Below are 19162 nucleotides of genomic sequence, written 5' to 3'. Positions count from 1 at the left end.
TTTTTCTTTATCGTTCTGTTTTAATTTCACCATAAAGTTAATAGTAATATTATGTTTGATATTATTATGTTTTATTAACTAGACCACTGGTTTTTTAACCCGCACCGCTTAGTGGTTAAAGCACGTTATTGCATTTTTTTTTTTAATATGTTAAATTTGATGAAAACATTTAAATATTAAGAGTAGCCTACATACACAATAGGGGGAAAGTAGAAGGTCAATGATAGAAATATAGAATAGAAAATATCAAGAAGATACTGAGTGATCTCTACAATAAATACGAATAATACCTATTCGAGTCCAGTTTTGGATAGTCTGCCGTGGTTACATTCCATTTCAAAGAGCTGTTTGACGCTCGACGTAACTTTGTCGCACTGCCACTCCAACATCCAATCACAGAGCTTGAGGACTAATCACGGGGGTTTGTAAAGGAAAGCGGATGTTGTAGTCCCAAACGATAGCTGAGGATTCTGGGTAGTGTAGTGTCTTCGGAAACTCTGTAGTGTGTAAACTCCAGAAAATCTATTTGTTTCTCCGAATCGAAGGTTAAAAACACAAAAGCATTGTACACAATTTACACCAATCAATATTGTGTAATTAATTAACAAAGATAAACTGATGTTTTTTAGTGGATGAGTAATGCAGATATCTCTGTGTAATCATTTGACAGTGAGGGGAATACTTCTGGTTTTATTATGAAAACTTTGAGACCGGAAATACTGTTTTCACCCCGTGAGGGTTGACGCCAACTTCACATGGATGCTGCGCAGGGCCGGTCCTTGACATTTTAGTGCCCCCCCCCCTCCAAGCAATACAGAATAGAATTTATAAAGAATAAATGAAAGATCTCTACAAAAGACCAATACACTACAAAAACTGAAACGTATTGACATGTTGGTTATATACATAAAGGTTTCAAATGTATTAATTATTGTATGAACATGTTTTAATTGGGGGGTAGACGTCACATCCTCTAGGGGGGTCCGGGGGTATGTCCCCCCTTTTTTTTTAACATTGTAAAGTAAAATGCTTCAATCTGTTGCACTTTGAGCAGAATTACTAGAGACTAGATAGAGGGTACAACTCTAAACACGGTTTACATTTTAATAACCAAATAAGTATGTGAACATAACCATTAACCTACCATAGCCAATAACAAATTAATGTAACGTATTTTATTTTTGTTGTTCATTTATATCTTATTTTAAGACATTTATTTATGCATATTTTTTTATCTCTCCAGTTTTAAACGATATTTTTGGTTTACTGTCCTATAGTATACATTGAAATGATTTAAAACCTGTTTTTATTTATCCTAATAATTATAAAAGTGTGCCTCGGAAATACTTGTTTATTGTGACCAAACCGTTTGAGACCCACTGAGATAACTTAGACTAAAGTGAACTATCTAAACACTCAGAGTCCTTTACTTCACTGAGCTGTAGTTATCAGCCTCAATTCAACAACAATCCGCGGTACAGATCCATCAAATATGGGGAGAATTCTTGGAGTTTCTGGAAATAAATATGCCTCCTAATTGACCTTGTCCTCTATAATGGTTGGATGTGATATGGCTGCTTGTCTACCGGCCTTGTAACTTGCAATGTTTAAATTACAATTTAATTATGTCCACTTGCGTGTATGCATGCATATGTATATATATATATATATATATATATATATATATATATATATATATATATATATATATATATATATATACATAACAGATAAAAAAGTTCAGATTCATTTTACAATAAATCAAGGAGTGATGCACTTCTACAAACAAAAACAACATAATTAAAACATTTAAACAAACTACTAAAAGTAGATGAACTACATTATTCAAAAGTGTACAGTAACTTCTGATAATAACCTGATAATAACACATGAGAAATAAACGAGGCATCTCTCTCTCTCTCTCTCTCTCTCTCTCTCTCTCTCTCTCTCTCTCTCTCTCTCTCTCTCTCTCTCTCTCTCTGTCTCTGTCTCTGTCTCTGTCTCTGTCTCTGTCTCTCGCTCGCTTGGAGGCTCGCTCGCACTTTGGCTGTGAGCTGCGGGCGCCTGATAAGTCAACATCCCCCACTTACAGCGCCCATCGTACAAGGCAAAGGTAAAGTGTAACTGGGGTGAAAAGGGTGTTACCTTGACTTAATTATGAATGTTGTTACATCAAGGCTGAAAATTAGGATGAGCCAAACAGTCAAAAATGTTTTTTTCCCTCCCAGAACTATCAGCGCAGTGCCCCCGCCCCCCCCCCCCCGCCCTGGGCGACCGCCTATGTCGCCAGTGCTACGGGCCGGCCCTGATGCTGCGTAAAGACGTAGTACACGTTCTCCTGGCAAGACCTCAAATCATCTTCGAAATATCTATCAAACTATAGATCCTACACATCCACTGGACGTAGATTCTAAAAGGACAATCTACACTTCTCGCTAGAAATCTAATCAAAAAGCATTTTAATGGCCAAACTATCCCACAATTTAGGATTTTCCAGAGAGGGTTATTTGTGAATAAACGACCCTCCGGAGCGTTTGCAATCAACGGGAGCATGTTGTTTCTTACACGACCACTAGAGGTGCGACACTTTAAAACGTGACTATGGGTCGTAATAAGCTGCTGACCAATCAACCTATTTGGTCGTTTTTCGTAGGTCCTACAGGACAGGCTGAAAAATACAAGTAGAACAATTGTGGTTTTACCAGCTGGTAGTAGCTGTTCTTCATTTGCATGTGTTTTCACACATTTGTGTTTTTATATTTGCCTCGTTTTTGAAAGTGCAGAACGTTTTCCTAATTGAAGTGTTTTGGGCCATTGTGGCGTGTTTGCCAACATAGAAACAAACCAGTATTACGGTTCAAGCACATTTGAGTCTCAGTTCAAGCAGGAGGCTTTGGTTTTAACCATAGACTGTATATATAAATGGACGTAGGGTCCGTGACGTCACCCATAGGATTCTGCAGAGTTGCCGAGAAGCCCTTAGTAGGCGGAGTCGGCCACTAACGGCTCGATAGTGACGTCAGAGTTCAACTCCCGCCTACTCCAGCCTGCTCCAAATAAGGGCAAAGAGGCGGAGCCGAGGCGGGATCTGCTGCCACTGAGCTGGAAGTTCCAGAGCTAGCTGAAGCTACCAAGCTAAGCTAACATGCTCCCCATCTGCACACTGCCTTGGCATTTTACGTTTCTAAGGTAAGCGGACATGAAACTATTCAGCAAAACTATAAATAATAATCTAAGTTATTGAGTTTTTAGCATAATACTTCAGAATCTTAAAATCCCTTAACGTTTGTATGCAATTGTGCTAAATTCAACACTGGAATCAAGCAAATATTAATGTTTGCATGACATTAGTTATTTATATTTTGATATCACTAAACTATATGTTTAATACATTTAAGTTAAGCTAAGGTACATGTGATGGTAGCTAGTTAGTGCTCTTACCTGTGAGGCCTCCTCCAAACAGCATAATAACCAGACTATATCATTAAAACTAAGTACCAGTTCTAGATCCTTGACTTTAGACAAACAATTCAAAAGACAAAATGTATTTAAAGACCAATCTTTATTTGAATGTGCCTCTTAACCTGAGATATTAGTTATACAGTAATAGTATTGACAATCTAAAAAAACTGAGCAACTCAACAGTCAACTTTATATTTCTTATTGTCTAAAGCATTTATTATTTTCATTTTCCCCCTCTCATATTCAGTGTGGACGGATTGAGACAGCGTGGTGTCCAGAGAGTTGCAGAGACTTTAGGGAGAAACCTCCGTGTGATGGACGTCCTGTCTGTTGGTTTGGAGAGGACTGAGGGTCTTTCCTCAGCGAGGAGGACCAGGCCTGATGGAGGAGCCCATGCTGGGCATAGCTGATACCAACTGCACAGGCCTAGTCTGTCACTTTATCTGACTAAATGTGTTTAATACATTTAATAGGTTTACACCTTCTGTCCATATGTGCTTTTTATTTAAAACATTTGATTACGTTTTGGTTCACATTTCAATAAATTGTATTTGTATTTGCACTCCTTTTGTCCATTATTCTTACTGAAAATGTTAGATTACACATTCACATCTGACTGAAGATTGGCCCCATTTATTTGTGACGTTGCAAACTCTGCGGTACAAGGCACAAGCGATGTGAAGCTCATAAAGTGAGGCAAATAGAAATAATCAGCTGATGGAGTGTAGATGTGGAAATAGGTGCATTCGATCAGCTGACTGTTTTTACAATAAAAGTAGTTTCTTAGTGTACTGGTCTTAAAATCTCATAACATCAGCTTTTAATGTTCCTCTTGGATGTTCTTCTTGACCCTCAGAGAAGGAGAGAATGTCGTGTCTTTCAGGCATGTCCTTTCCTAACAAAAATTACAGGAAACATAAAACATATTATTGCAGAACAAGTGTGTTATTTATGAAAGCAGTGTGTTTGTGTGTTTAGGGGCTGTAGATATAATTATTTTGTAATTGTAATGTTTTTTTTACAAAGACAATCAGATTATGAATGAACAGTATGAAGTTCATCAACATTGAAATATGTTATTATCAAAATGATATTTAACTGTTATCAAAACGTAGTCTAACTGTAGAAGCTTGCTCTGTTGTCTCACTGAAAGAATAACTTTTACCACGTTTTTTCAGACAATATTGAGAGATAAATAGTAGCAGTTCTCACTATGTGTTAAATATCTTTGCCTTCAATACATTAAATTATAAAGCTGACAAAGTCATATTGCTTGTTAACATCTAAATGTAACTTATTGCATGGAAAAAACCCTCAACTTAACTGATGTGTAGGTGATCTAGTATTTAGTATTGTTTAATGGAATGTATATCAGTGTATAGAAGTCAATACTTCATTCATTTAAACCAATATCTTTCTTGATTCTTTGTACAGTATGAAAAAAAAGAGTCTTTGTACCTGAGCTGAAGTTCACTGCTGTGAGGAGTCCAGTTCTGTCTCTCACTCTCTGGTCCAGCCTGTCTGCATCACCTGGACACCTTGAACAAACAGATATATATGTAAAGTACCATGTGTACAAACAATATACCGTAATTTTCGGACTATAAGCCGCGCCTTTTTTCCCATTTTTCGACCCTGCGGCTTATATAACGGTGCGGCTAATCTATGGATTTTTACAGCTAACGGCCACTAGGGGACCTCCTAAATCTATGGATTTTACAGGTTACAGTCCACCACCTTTAACTTTATGGGCTCTATGGCCGGTCCGCGCCCCCCACCTTTAAGCGGCGGGCTCCAGCAGGAAAAGCTGGAGGCCGGAAAAGAGTGAGACAGGTAGCGCGTAAAAGTGGAACCGAGAGTGGTACGAGAGACAGAACGAGAGCAAGACAGACAGACATTACGAGAGCGAGACAGTTTGTGCAAAGGAAGTTTTCATGCACAAACCCTCATTATGGAAAACAAACGTAGAAATGCATATGATGCAGCTTTTAAGTTAAAGGCAGTCAATCTGGCAGTAAAATAAGGAAATAGAGCTGCTGCACGTACCCTTGGCATCAATGAGTCAATGGTGAGACGTTGGAGACGCCAGCGGGAAGAACTGTCTCAATGCAAAAAGTCAAAAAAAGCATTCAGAGGTAATAAAAGCAGATGGCCCGAACTTGAAGACTTTCTTGAAGATTGGGTGAACACACAGAGAGCAGACGGCCGAGGTGTTTCCACCGTGCAGATCCGACTGAAAGCCAAAACAGTCGCCACCGAAATGAAAATTGAAAATTTTAGAGGTGGACCATCCTGGTGTTTCAGATTTATGAGACGAAAGGGACTGTCCATCAGGGCGCGGACGACTGTGTGTCAGCAACTCCCTCCCGACTACCAGGAAAAAATAACAAACTTCGGCGAATTCACACAAAGAAAGATAGAGGAATATTCCATCGGACCGGACCAGATCATAAATATGGATGAAGTGCCTTTGACGTTTGACCTGCCTCTCACTAGGACTGTTAACAAGAAAGGTGAATCGTCCATCACGTTGAGAACCACTGGCCACGAGAGAACGAATTTCACTTGTGTTCTTGGCTGCACAGCATCTGGATTAAAGCTTCCGCCAATGGTGATTTTTAAGCGGATTACAATGCCAAAAGAAAAGATCCCGAACGGCATCTCCTTTAAAGTCAACAAGAAAGGGTGGATGATGGAAAGCGTAATGAAGGAGTGGCTGAATGAGTGCTACGTCAAGCGCCCTGGAGGATTCTTTCGCCAAAAAAAAGCTTTGCTCGTTTTGGACAGCATGAGGGCCCATATAACAGATTCTGTGAAAGCAGCCATCAAGAGCACAAACTCAATTCCAGCTGTGATTCCTGGGGCACAACAAAGCATCTGCAGCCACTCGACATCAGTGTCAATCGTGCGTTCAAAGTGGCACTACGCGTTCAGTGGGAGGCGTGGATGACTAGCGGCGATAAATCATTCACCAAAACTGGTCGCATGCGAAAAGCAACTTTCGCTCAAGTTTGCGAGTGGATCCTGACAGCATGGAGGAGTGTCAAAACATCCACGATCACCAACGGCTTCCGAAAGGCTGGACTGCTGTGTGATGAAGAGGAGGACGCCGCCACAGCTGAGGCCCTTCAGAGGCTGTTCGATTCCGACAGTGACGAAGAGTTCGTTGGTTTTGAGAGCGACAACGAAGGAGAGAGGAGAGTGGCTGACGAAGCCACCCTGAGCCTGTTCGTTTCCGACACTGAAGATGAGGACTTTGGTGGTTTTAGTACGCAGGAAGAAGACGAAGATGAGGATTAATGACTTGACTTTTCTGGTTATAGCCTAAAAGATGAAGACGAGGATTAATGACTTTTCTGGTAGGCTGATTACCGTATGTTTTAAGCAGCCGTGTTACTGCAACTTTAGGCTTACGCGCTTACTGTCGTGTTACAGGCACTTTATTTTGCACTTTTAAAAAACACATTTAATTTAGCCATTGATATTGCCTCGTCAAGCGCTGTAAGCTTTGTTTTTTGTTATGGTACTACTGTAGGCTATAATGTAGATAAGTGGTTTTCAACCTTTTTCATGCCAAGGACCCCTAAATTGATATACATTTGGCCGCGGACCCCCAATTGAAAATATTTTGTGCCAGGGACCCCCAGAAGCAAAGATATCAGTTAATTTTCACTTTAAAAAATATAAATATTCAAAGATGTGCACACTTTTTCAAGGTTTTTCAAAAATAGCCAAAGCTAAGTGGTTAAATGATTGTGACGCTATTAACTAATTTAGCTGGGGAACCCCTAGCACTCCCTCAAGGACCACTGGTGGTCCCCGTACCACTGGTTGAAAACCACTGCTGTAGATCACTGCCGGTACGTGCGCTGGGAGCGCACCGTTTAAGTTTGAAAGTTGAAAAGTTTGTGTGTCTGAAACGCTATGTGATACAGTACAGTTTACACAGCACAGTACATGTTCTGTAGCTACTATTGCACTAAATGGTAACACTTGAATACGTTATGCAAATATGCAACTTGTTTGTTGAAATGTTAATAAATGGGAGCTTCCTCAAACAGCCATCTCTTTCCCGACAATCCCCTCTGTGCACGAACCCTTACATATGGTAATTAAACATTAAAACACCTGCGGCTTATAGTCCAGTGCGGCTTATATATGTACACATCATTCAATTTAGCTGCTGCGGCTTATATTCAGGTGCGCCTTATAGTCCGAAAATTACGGTAACTTATTCTCTTCTGTTGAACATGTTGGATTGTGTATTGTCCGAGTCAGGGTCCTTTTTATTTTACTGTAACTTTGGAAGTTGTGTTACCAATGCTTACTGTTTATTTGATACCCATTTGGTAATGCAATTAATACAAACAACAAGGTTTGGGTTCGTTCTTCAGATGACTGTGACGTTAACGTGTAAGCTCGATAATGAACTCCAGCTCAACCAACCATATTCTAATATCTAAGTAATCATCTTGAAATATGACATTAATAATTGTAATATGCACACATCTTATTGTGAGGTTCATTTCACATACACTACTTTGACATTAGCTTGTCTACATACTTGAGCATAGCCAAATTAACCTTAGCGATGCATACAGTTCCTACCTACATAATAAAATATCTCTCTAAGTTACAAGGATGTAACCTTATTTTATCAACCTCAAACAGAAGCCGTTTTTTCAACAGTATTATCCCACTTAACGCTTAACACTTGTCTATTTCGTTTTAACCTTTATATATACAGTCTATGATTTTAACTTGGAGGCTACGATTAGCATCGTTAGCACCGATGTACTGTAGCTACCACTCGCTTACATGCTAAACCAAGCCTTAACATTCATTACGTAGCTGATTAAAATCATTAACACATAAATAAAGCACTCTAATTTTATTTACCGCAAAACCGCATTCATGCACCGTCTGTTTTAACCGCAGAGCGAGTCACAATAGTCCGATATATAAGCATGAAGAACAAACAACCACGGCCGGCTTCAAGTTGTGTTTCCTGGATGAACTGACCAGGCAGAGTCCCTGTAGCTAGCTTCACGGAGCAGGTAGCAGAGAGACAAGAAGCTAGCAGCAGCAGTCACTTGACAGAGCCGTCACTCAATGTGACCACGCCCTAAGTTATGCACAAACTTTAAGACCTAATATAAATAAAAGGGTCGCGTTAGAAAACAATTCACTCACAGATTCATAATCATGACGGTGGAATCTAACTATATCGATAATAAAATGTATGGAGCCAGGGGTAGAAACATGTTTTTTTCTGCTGTAAAATTGGGCATTTTAACATGGGGGTCTATGGAAAATGCTCCTTTCTGCAGCCATCGCCTATCGGCCAATATATAAACTGCAGTCTGTGGCACTTCCGTATTGGCTACCCCACAGTTTGCCGCTTGGTTGTAACACAGAAACAATAACATCCAACAAATAGTTTACATGTCAAACAAGAATATTTCAATCACTTGGGATATTTTTTAATCTTACTGGATTTTGGTCAAGCAATTGATAGCTGTTGTGTCTTTCCTTGTTGGCAGGTACATTTTTCACCTTCATAGTTAGCGAATTTGATAGATGGAAGTTGCAAAAATACCATAAACCTTAATCTGATATAGAAATAACAACTGATTGAGAACTCTTTCTTCCTCTCCCTATGTTTCTGGAGCAAACTTACAAAAGCCTAGTGTCGCTGCCTGATCCGTACTGGAAACCCAACAATCTGATTAGGTCATTTACAAAGCAAAAGAAAAGGTATGTTACATGTAAGGCAAATCTCTCCTTCATCTGCAGAAGAAATGCCTCCTGGTTTGGAGGTGTCCCTGAGCCTCAAGAGGGTGCCAACAGTGGGTGAGAGCATCGTCATGTGTGTAACGGTCAGGAACAACTCGAGCAGCTCCCGGGTTCTGATGGAGCACGTCAACGCTCAGCTGAAGGAGTACAACAGAAACGCACAGGAGAGCTTCTGGAAGTCTCACAAAGAAGAGTGCATAAAGGCGGGGGAAGGTGAGAAGAGGATAGTATGAGTGTGTACTTTTTCTCATGCTAAAGAGGCCCTTTGGGGTTTTCCCTTTCCTGTAGCATTAAAAAGGTTTGTGTGCATGTAAATGGTCTGAAGAGGCAACAATCGGTTTCTCTCCCCCACACTCGACTGAAACACATCCATTGGACTCCTTTGTTTACTTCTCTAACATAGTGACATCACTAAATAACACTCAAATCTCTAAACAGTTCACAAAAACCTATAACACACTACAGGAAAGGGAAAAGGCCAAAAATGCATAAAAGCACCCCTTTAACAATGAATTATAAAGCTGGTAAACAAGAAGCTATACTATCCAATCATATTGTTCCTTTCTAAAAACTACAGGAATATCCACCATGTTTTTTTAAAAGGCATCAGGCCTTCCTTTTATAATATGGTCTAATTTCTGTAAGGCCAGAAAAGGATAGAGGTTTTTAAGCCAATATTTTTCCAAAAGACAGATATTTTATGTTAAGCTTGAAGAAGGGAAAAAACTGTGTTAAAAATGTATATTTTTTTGTGTGTCCATCTGCAGTTCTGAAGCTGGAACACTCCATCCTTTCCTCTGAGTACGAGTCTGTGCTGGCCGATGATGACATTATGAACGTGGCAGTTGTGATAAAGGACGTCCTGACGAAAGAAAGGTTCCTGGCCACGCAGGAGTTCAACGTAACCTCACCAAAGATAACCGTGGAGGTACAGTACAGCAGCAAACTCCACCCTTCACAAATACACTGTGCTTTGTTCTCTCTATTTCTTTTTCTTCTGCAGCGCTGTTTACTATGATATTCTGTATCCTGTTGGTTAAACATGACAAGATTAATATACGTAAATGAAGAGCATAAACCAAAATGTAACCAACATATGTTACTTTTCTTTAGGCAAACAACCTCCAAGAAATTACAGTTTTCCTTATCAACCAGCGCTTTTCTTATAGGTACTTTTGTCAAAGAACAATGTTTTAAAGGTTTTTATTTTTTAATAGATAAGCTAATATTGCCCTTTCGAGCAGAAAATAAAAATCCCTATGCTAGGTGGTAGCACTCAGTAGGAATGGTACTCAACTGTAAAGTGTGTATTGCACATGAGCAGCGCTATTGAGTTTTTTCGGTGGCTTTAGTGTGTCTTCCCATGTAAATACTTAATTTAAATGCATTTCAAACAAACGATAGGATCGGTTTTCAATTGATCTCCATCCGAGTCTGAAATCCAAATGTCCCACATCAAACTGTGTTATCATTAAACTGTAGTCAGGGTAAGGGCATAAAAGGGATAAAGGCATGGGTTTGAAAAAGGTCTTTATTCTTTATTTTTTATCCACAATAGCTTCCATAAAGTGTTGTCCAACACTCTTTTTTGGCCAACACAAAATCAAAATAAAAAAAGTAAAGAGCAACAGGTTCCAAACGACCTAACTAACATAAATCAGTATTTGTTGATGGACATTTTGAAAGAAAATGTGCTTATGATCCATCCGTTTATGTGGAGGTAGAAGAAGCTTTAGAGAGCCAGTATTATAGTTTTTCACAAAATAAAAAAATGGTATTTTGCCAGAATATCAGGCCCTGTTAGATGATAATCATGTTTTAATCCCACACAACCTTGCAGTGAATGTACAATGCACCACTTATCTGGCTGCTCTTGACCAACTAGTTTCCTGTAATTCGAAAGAACATGTTTTCTATCTGCTGGCAGCAAGAATGCTTTCTCTTTCTGTTGGAACAAAACCTCAACAGGAATGTAAAATGAGAACAATGAAGTAAAGAAAAATGTAGTTTGTGCTGATTTAAAGTCAACTCGACCACACCTGCATTATTTTTTTGTAAAGAAGTGTAACGGTGTGTCCACACAGCAGCTTTGACCAAATCTTGAAAATCCTGGAGCTGGGCGTGTCTGACAGCTTGGGGATTTCGCGACCAACAACCAATCACATGAATATCACATGAATATCCCGCCCCCGACATACAAAGCAAAAAAACCCGGTTCTTCTACAGTATTGTCAAATAGGAAGGGCTATGATGAACATTTATTTTAACATTTTTAACATTTATGAGATTAATGTTTATGGTGCTATTTTATGCTACATTCCATGCTGGCTAATGATACTGTCTATGCTTGCTAGCAACGAAGTAAACTAGCAACGAAGTAAACTGGATATAAAATCCCCAAACAAGCGAAAACCTACCAGTTTCACCCACTGCCTCTGCCACCTCCCTCCATGCCTGGTTCCTCCGGTTTGTATCCCGGTAAGTAAATAGGGACTGGTCATAAAGAACCGGGTGATTTTCTACCGCAATAACTAAGTTCACCTCCATTTTTGTGGAATATAGAAATGAACTGCGGGTCTGGTTCTCCCAGCTTGCACGCGGTTTGATTGGCTAGCGCTTGAACTGTCAGATTTGCATAAACGGATCTGATTGGCTGTCGCTTCCAGCTCAGCCTCAAAAGTTGAACATTGTTCAACTTTGGAATCCTGAACATCCTGGAAATCCTGGAAATCTTCGCCTCGCCCCCCCACAATGCAGTTCGGCGACAAGCGAGGGAAAGTGACGTCATCCCCATTCAAAGTCAATGGGCGGAGACGCGCTGGAAGCGGTGGACAAATCGCCAAAAGCTGCTGTGTGTACGGGCCGTAAGTGTTGACCAGCAAAGATTCTAAGGATTTGTTTATGTGTTTATTGATTTCATTATTTAAAGCATAAACACAACAGATAACAAAACGATGGGTTACGTATTGTAACCCTAGTTATATAAGCACTGGCGGAGCCCTCTACTGGACTCTATGGGTACTGCCCTTGACCTCACTATGCGAGCGTTCACCTACTGAAAAATTTATAAACGTAGCCCGCCCCGGGGGTGGGCCTACCTGAGTGCGCGCGCAGGCCCACAGTATATAAGGCGGCCTCGCCTCCTGACTGTTATCCTACACCCTCTTCAGCGAGCGGCATAGGACAGACAGGGCCCCCTAGTAGAGGGCTCCGCCTCTGCTTGTATAACTAAGGTTACAATACGTAACCCATCGTTATATCTCTCACAGGCTCCGCCCTCTACTGGACTCTATGGGTACAGTGGGTGGAGCCCTGATGGATACACGCCCTGTCGTCCAACAACCCATCACACTGCCCCTGACCGGCATTTTTTGGTTAACAGCCACTGCACTGCAACCTCTCTCGCGAAGGGTGTGCATGGGAAAAATAGTGAGGACGGCTCCCCCTGCCCTAAGGAGCATGGGAAAACACAAGTGCAATATGTCCGGGAGGGGGGGGTCAGATATCTACTGACCCACAAGACAAGGGCTCTAGACTCCCCTCTTCACACCATCGCTGGAACGCCAACCACTTTGGCCTGTAACAGGCTGTGGTGGATCCTGCTCTCGCTGCCTGGATAGTCTGGATAACTTTGTCAGACAATCCCCCCTGTCTCAGCCTGTCCCTCTCAGGAGCCAAGCCTGGAGAGGTTGGCCCAGAGAGGGTAACGCCCCTATTGCACCAGCCCCCTGAGACATCGCCCCCCAGACCTGAGGAACTGCCCAGGGCTGGCCCGCCATCATCTGTGCCCCCCCCCCCCCCCTCAAACCACGGCGCCACACGGCAGTCTGGGGCCACTAGGATGACTGAGAGGTGTTCTCGTCTCACCCTCTCCAGGAGGGGGAGAATGAGGCGCAGCGGTGGAAAGGCGTAGAGCAGCTTTCTTGGCCATGGCTCGTGTGCAAACGTGTCCACCCCCAAGGGCGGATTGTCCCGCAGAGGCATGGAAAACCACAGAGTACAGTGGCTGTTTCGTCGGTTGGCGAACAGGTCCACCTCTGCTCTCCCGAACCGGGCCCAGATCTGCTTCACCACCTCCGGGTGAAGCACCCAATTGCCTGGCAGGGGCCCACCTCTTGACATGAGGTCGGCCCTCCCGTTCTCCAGTCCCGGTTGTGGAGGGCTCTCAGAGACAACACAATCTCTGAGGCCCATAACCACAGGTTCTCTGCTGTGGTCAACAAGGCAGCGGAGCGGACTCCTCTCTGCCTGTTGATGTACGCCACTGTGGTGCGGTTGTCGCTCCTCACCAGCACATGTTTGCCCTGTATTACAGGTTTGAAGTGCTGGAGGACCAACCCTACTGCCCGCAGCTCTAGGAGGTTGCTGTGTTGAGTCTCTGTCAGAGCCCAGCGACCACCTATAGCTCTCTCTAGGCAGGTCCCCCCCCCCATCTGTCACGATTATCCTGCTGAACAAAACATCTATGTACCATAAACGTTTGTTTGCTAAAGAGTTTATTTTTGCAACATTCAGAAGTCCAATGGTAAAATGTCATTGCTTTGTATGTAGGGAGCCATGTGCTAATTTCCAGGTTGACCTAAAAAAACATGTCATTAGTGCAACACTCTATACTGTAAAATAAAATAAAAACTGTAAAATATTTTTGGAATAATTTATAAAGAATTATTGCACAGAGCTTGTTGTCTCGTGTCTCTTCCACAGATTGAAGGAGGGGGCAGCATCCAGATGAAGAAGGAGTACAAAGCCCATGTGTCCTTCACCAACACATGCAGCAGTAGTGTGAATGGAGCCGTGCTGACAGTAGAGGGGTCTGGCCTGCTGCAGGGCAAACAGGAAGCCAGGTGAGTCTGACACAAGGGCCTCACAATAAATCATCTTGTGCCAAAGAACAGGTGTCGTTAGAAAGAGACCTTGTTACCTTGGAGGGTTAGATATATCCTTCCTTTATCTGTGAGCTGGATAAAGAGTTGGTCTGTAGTGTCAGTGTCTGAGGAATGCTGTCAGATCAGTTTGTGCAGAAGGATAACATCTGAACGTGTTTAGCTAAAGTATGGACCTGTCATCCTCGTTAAATGCAATAATATATATGCATGCAATGATCCCCTCCTGACTTTCTAACCATTATTCAAATTCAAAGTACAATGTTCTTCATTGGCAAAGCAGGTAACGATTTAAATCTAATTAAAAAAAACTACATTTTTTAAGAGCATTATAATCTATAGCAATAGAAACTAATTATAAAATTGACATTTACTTAAAAACACTTAAAAAGCCAAAAACATACAAACTACAACAAGCTAAAAATAAATAATAACTGTTGAGAAATACAAGAATAAAAACACTTAATAATTAAATGCAATGATGAGGCCGGTTTCAGACAGAGGGTGAAAAGAGGTGCTCTCGCACAGACAGTATGAGAAAAATAAAGACCTTTTTGAAAATTAAAGCATGGAAACATGTCACTATGGAACACAACGTACAAATATGAACCTGAAAAGGAGAAAAATAGTGCCCCTATATGTTCAAATACACCCATTAAAAACAAACTGGACCTATACACATTAGTCCCAATTTACACATACATTATTGTGCTATAAAAGAAAAACATGACAAAAGAAAACAGAACAAAAGCAATGTTACCTTCCTGTAGGGACGTTTTCAAATGTGTATCAGTGGTAATGAACACAGCAGAAACAAAGAAATGTGGTTTTGCAATACTTTCTTAGTCTATTTGCTCCATGCGGGGGCTTGAATCGGAGACCATCTCAACCCAAGCCAACCCATGCTGACTGTGGCATGTGGGCATTATTCAAATTCACATGTTCTGCTTAGCCTTTATTAGAGGGATTTCATTTTGCAGTGATCGCTTTTACCTCTCACCTGTTTCTGATGTTTAAATTCCTCCTGATGCAAATTTGAGAAATACCTTACAGGAATGTAACACTGGTTATGTTCTCTTTTCTTTTGAGATGTGTTTCTGACAAAGCTGCAACTGCATTTAGTTGTGCAATCCCATTGTGCAGAATGAAAATAACGGATCCATGAAACCTTTTATTTTTTAGACAATCTGTTTTTCTCTGGGTTCTCTGTCAGTGTCACTAGTTCATTATGTTATAAGTCTTTGCAATGTATAATCAATAACACATTTTAATATCCATTTGTCTTTATTTGTTTGTTTGTTTTTAATCCATTGTAGTGTTAAGATTTAATCTCATGTTTCCCTCCCAGACAGGAATAAGATTGCTAAAAAGAGAAGATATTCAGCAGAGTCATGTAGAGGGATGACTGTAAGAGGGATCATTGTGGTTTGGCATTGGTTTTATTCGCTTGAAGGGGCCCTAAATGTTCATATTTGTAATTGTTGCCTCTACTGTGACATGTCTCCATGCTTTAATGTTCAAAAACTCTTTATTTTTCTCATACTGCCTGTGCTGCAGCACCTCTTTTCACCCTCTGTCTGAAACCAGAGCCCAGTCTGCTCTGATTGGTTCGCTGGCCGGCTCTGTTGTGATTGGTCAACTGCTTAGAGATGTCCCACCCCTCAGCCTATCACGTACAATGTGTTGGAGTGCTGGCCAATAGAAGCGCAAGTGTGACAAAGTGATTGTGGATAGAGCAGACACTACCCACAGTCACTATGTTACGTAGGTAAACAGAGGGGTCCAATGGAGGAGTTTCAGGCAGAGGGGGAGTGTGTGGGAGAGAAACTCCCTCTGGAGGGAACACAGGGATTTTAGCCTTTGCAGAACATTTACATGCACTAAAATCTATATATAGAGCACTACAGTAAAGGGATAACCCCAAAAAGCATAATAGGGCCCATTTAATAATCTCCATAACTGGTAAAAGATGTCTTGAATAACTTGAAGTATAAATCAACACTCATCGCCGACACATACACAGAACTATTAGGATCGTTTTTGGCTATCTCACAACAACAATTGATCTCTGTTTCATGGCTGCTCTGATCATATTCTAAGCGGGTCCTTGTGTGTGTTGAAATGGGGAAAGATTACAGTTTTTTCTCTCTCTGTTAGGATGGCTATCCTGAAGCAGGACGAGAAGATAGAGAAGACAGTGACCATCATGGCCGCTGGCCCCGGCACGAAACTGCTGAAGGCGACTTTCTCACACAGTAACAGCCCCAAAGCCATTTCCAGAACCTTCCACAAAGTCACTGCCGTGAGTGCATGACACTCATGAGTCCATCCTCCAGAAAAGCTCCAGGAAATTATTTTCTTTGCAGTAAGACCTGGACAGTGACTTTGTTTTATTGTTAAAATGTTGTGTTTTGGTAGTCTCCATTCATTGATCCATTCTAAATAATCGACATACACTATATTCTGTAACGGTGATCGGGTACATCAAAGTCAAAGAACAATATTTCTGTATTCTATCATACATGGTTTGATCATTTTAAAAAATATCCAACAGGTTTTACATACATGTACCATACTATACACAAAACATTTTTTATATATGATAATATGAATATATCATAGTATTTAGTACTTGTCTTCTTTACCTTTTCTTTTGGAGTTGCATAAATACATTTCCATCAGTAAACTCAACCAGCTGATTGTCTCAGAAATGTCAGGCAAAACGAAATGTCTCTAATATGATTGGTAGCAACCACGCCTATAGAAAAAAATCACTTATTAAGTAGCCAGTTTCAAAAAGATCTGATGACAGCATTATGAGTATGTCTTCACACTGATGGTTCATATATAAAGAATACACACTGTATACTTTTCATTTTATGATTATAAAGAAGGGGCCTTATGTGACTTATGATTAAATAGTTATCACAAAGATCAGAGATAATGAATGAATCCTTACTCTCTACTAGTGAGTCAGATCATGGGACACTTACAGTAGTTGCCTTTAACTTCCTGTCTTGGTGCTCAGTGTGAGTTCAAGTCTTTGAGTTTCCTCACAAGGAAAGGTTTGACAGTTAAGACAGAAAAGCTTGAACAAATAAATGATTAATTAGAAAAATAAATGTGTATACATTCAAACACACTGCCTAGTTTACTACTGATAACGTTAGACAGAAATCATCGGAATAAAATGTCTTCATTTTCAAGTTGCCTCATAATGAATCTATTGTTTGTTAGGTATTTTCAAGCTGGTAGCACAACATTCCATAAATAGCATAACAAAATTATATATATTTTGTATTAATCAACTAAATAGTAAAACAAATAAAACAATCAAATAGAATGAGGTGGTTTCACAAGAAAGCAATATTATGATAAATAAAAAAAGAAAGTCTAGCAGATCAAATACCAACTGGAAGATGGGACTGCACTATTATTTTGACTGATGTTGCAATTAGATATCGGAGAGATTCATCATAATTGAATGATTAAAAAACACATATAATACATGCTCATTGCGTGATTTTCCTTTTCAAGAGGATCTGTGCCAAACTAAAGGCTTTTTTGAGTCTGTAGAATACAATTTGTAGGCCGGTACTTCTCTGCTGCTTAAAAATACTTAAATCATATTGGGATTTTGTTTACACTTTTGATTGAATGTGCAGCCCTTCTGGAAGAGGTACCAATACAGAAAGTGCTCGATTTCCCTTTGACCTACTTCCTGTCAGCCTTGCCAGTCAAGTTTCTCACCATTCATAGAAAATAGCAGTATAACAGACATGTAATTAGTAGGTTTGTCTTGTCAACACCCCCAACGTGCCTTTGTCTTTCTGCGAATGTCACTGAGTTCAAACTTGTAATCATGCATTACATGGGAAATGACAATAGTGAAGCCAGGTAGATTGTGTGCTCGATAATAAACGTGTAACTTGTGATTGTCCCTTCACAGGCTGAACTGCATTTCTGTTATTGAGTATCAGCACTAGATGGCAGCATTGGAGTATCTACCAATGAGTCTGTGTCTGTTTTCTCTCTAGAAATCAATGATCTGCTTTCCTAAGCTTTTGACTCTGGTTATTTTATCACTTTGCCTTTGGCACTGCCTGCGTCCTGTGATCATTAAGGGAATATTTGACATTTAGTCTCAGAAGTAAATTTAAATGAGTGGCTAAATGATTTTCCTGTGTTCCTTTGCCCCTTTTGTAAAACTATGTCTCAGCTGTCAGAGTTAGAGTGCAAAGAGCATACACTTTTTTTTTTTTTCATGCACACCAGTTGCTTAATGCATCAGTAATTTATTTTTAATTGGCACAATGTCTTAAAACAATTATTTACTTTTTCATTGAAAAATGTTAGTTGCTGTGAACATCGAGAGAGAGAGAAAGAAATGTTAAAATTCCTATATTTCAGACTTATTTCAGAACTTATAATCACAGATTCTTGTGACTAAATCTTTTGACTTGAACTGATTTGAGTTGAACAGATAATTAAACTCATCAAATTTAGAAAAGGTCCCATCATGCATTGTTTCATAGTTAAAAGCAACCATTTAACACCTGAAAATAAGTCAAGGCTGTTTCTCTGTTTTCTAAAATGTTTTTTTGTGTGTTGTGTTTTCACATTATTTTTGACAGATGAAAATGTGGAGCAGAGAAAGCAGGGTAAAAAATGCAACAATTGTCCCAAAGCTGGAACCATAATAAATTAAACAATCCTGACGACGATAATGTTTGGTATACATTGATTTTAAATGCTCCTTTGTTAACCTTAGTTTTGTTGTTAAATCTTGTTACATTTCAGGGATAATTGTGGTCAAGATTCATAGTCACCAATGATGACTGTCCCATTGTTTGTTTGTTTATTGGTTGAGTTGTCCGGGACCATGTACAAAATAACATAAATCCCAGATGCGTTGTAGCAGATTATAGCAATTTTCTCATTTCCATCTGCAGTCCACATTATTGAACTCGTCTTAAATTCACCTTAGTATTTATTTACCAATCTATTTGTCCTTTTATCTT

At 40.2% G+C, this 19162-nt stretch overlaps 1 protein-coding gene across 1 annotated transcript in view; it reads left to right on the top strand.

Moving 5' to 3' along the window:
- LOC117532858 (protein-glutamine gamma-glutamyltransferase 5-like) overlaps nucleotides 1–18863 on the top strand; it is a 28099-nt gene extending 9236 nt beyond the window's left edge. Inside the window, exons 14-17 of the mRNA XM_034196424.1 lie at nucleotides 9259–9471; nucleotides 10026–10186; nucleotides 13963–14102; nucleotides 16299–18863. Coding sequence (XP_034052315.1) covers nucleotides 9259–9471; nucleotides 10026–10186; nucleotides 13963–14102; nucleotides 16299–16455 — 671 coding nt within the window. The 3' untranslated portion in view covers nucleotides 16456–18863. The remainder of the gene's footprint in view (nucleotides 1–9258; nucleotides 9472–10025; nucleotides 10187–13962; nucleotides 14103–16298) is intronic.
- Nucleotides 18864–19162: the final 299 nt, after the last annotated feature.

This window comes from Gymnodraco acuticeps, unplaced genomic scaffold (genome assembly GCF_902827175.1).
Source record: "Gymnodraco acuticeps unplaced genomic scaffold, fGymAcu1.1, whole genome shotgun sequence".
Taxonomy (NCBI): domain Eukaryota; kingdom Metazoa; phylum Chordata; class Actinopteri; order Perciformes; family Bathydraconidae; genus Gymnodraco; species Gymnodraco acuticeps.
Note: the sequence above shows the minus strand (reverse complement) of the source record. Positions and strands in the feature narration are given on the sequence as shown.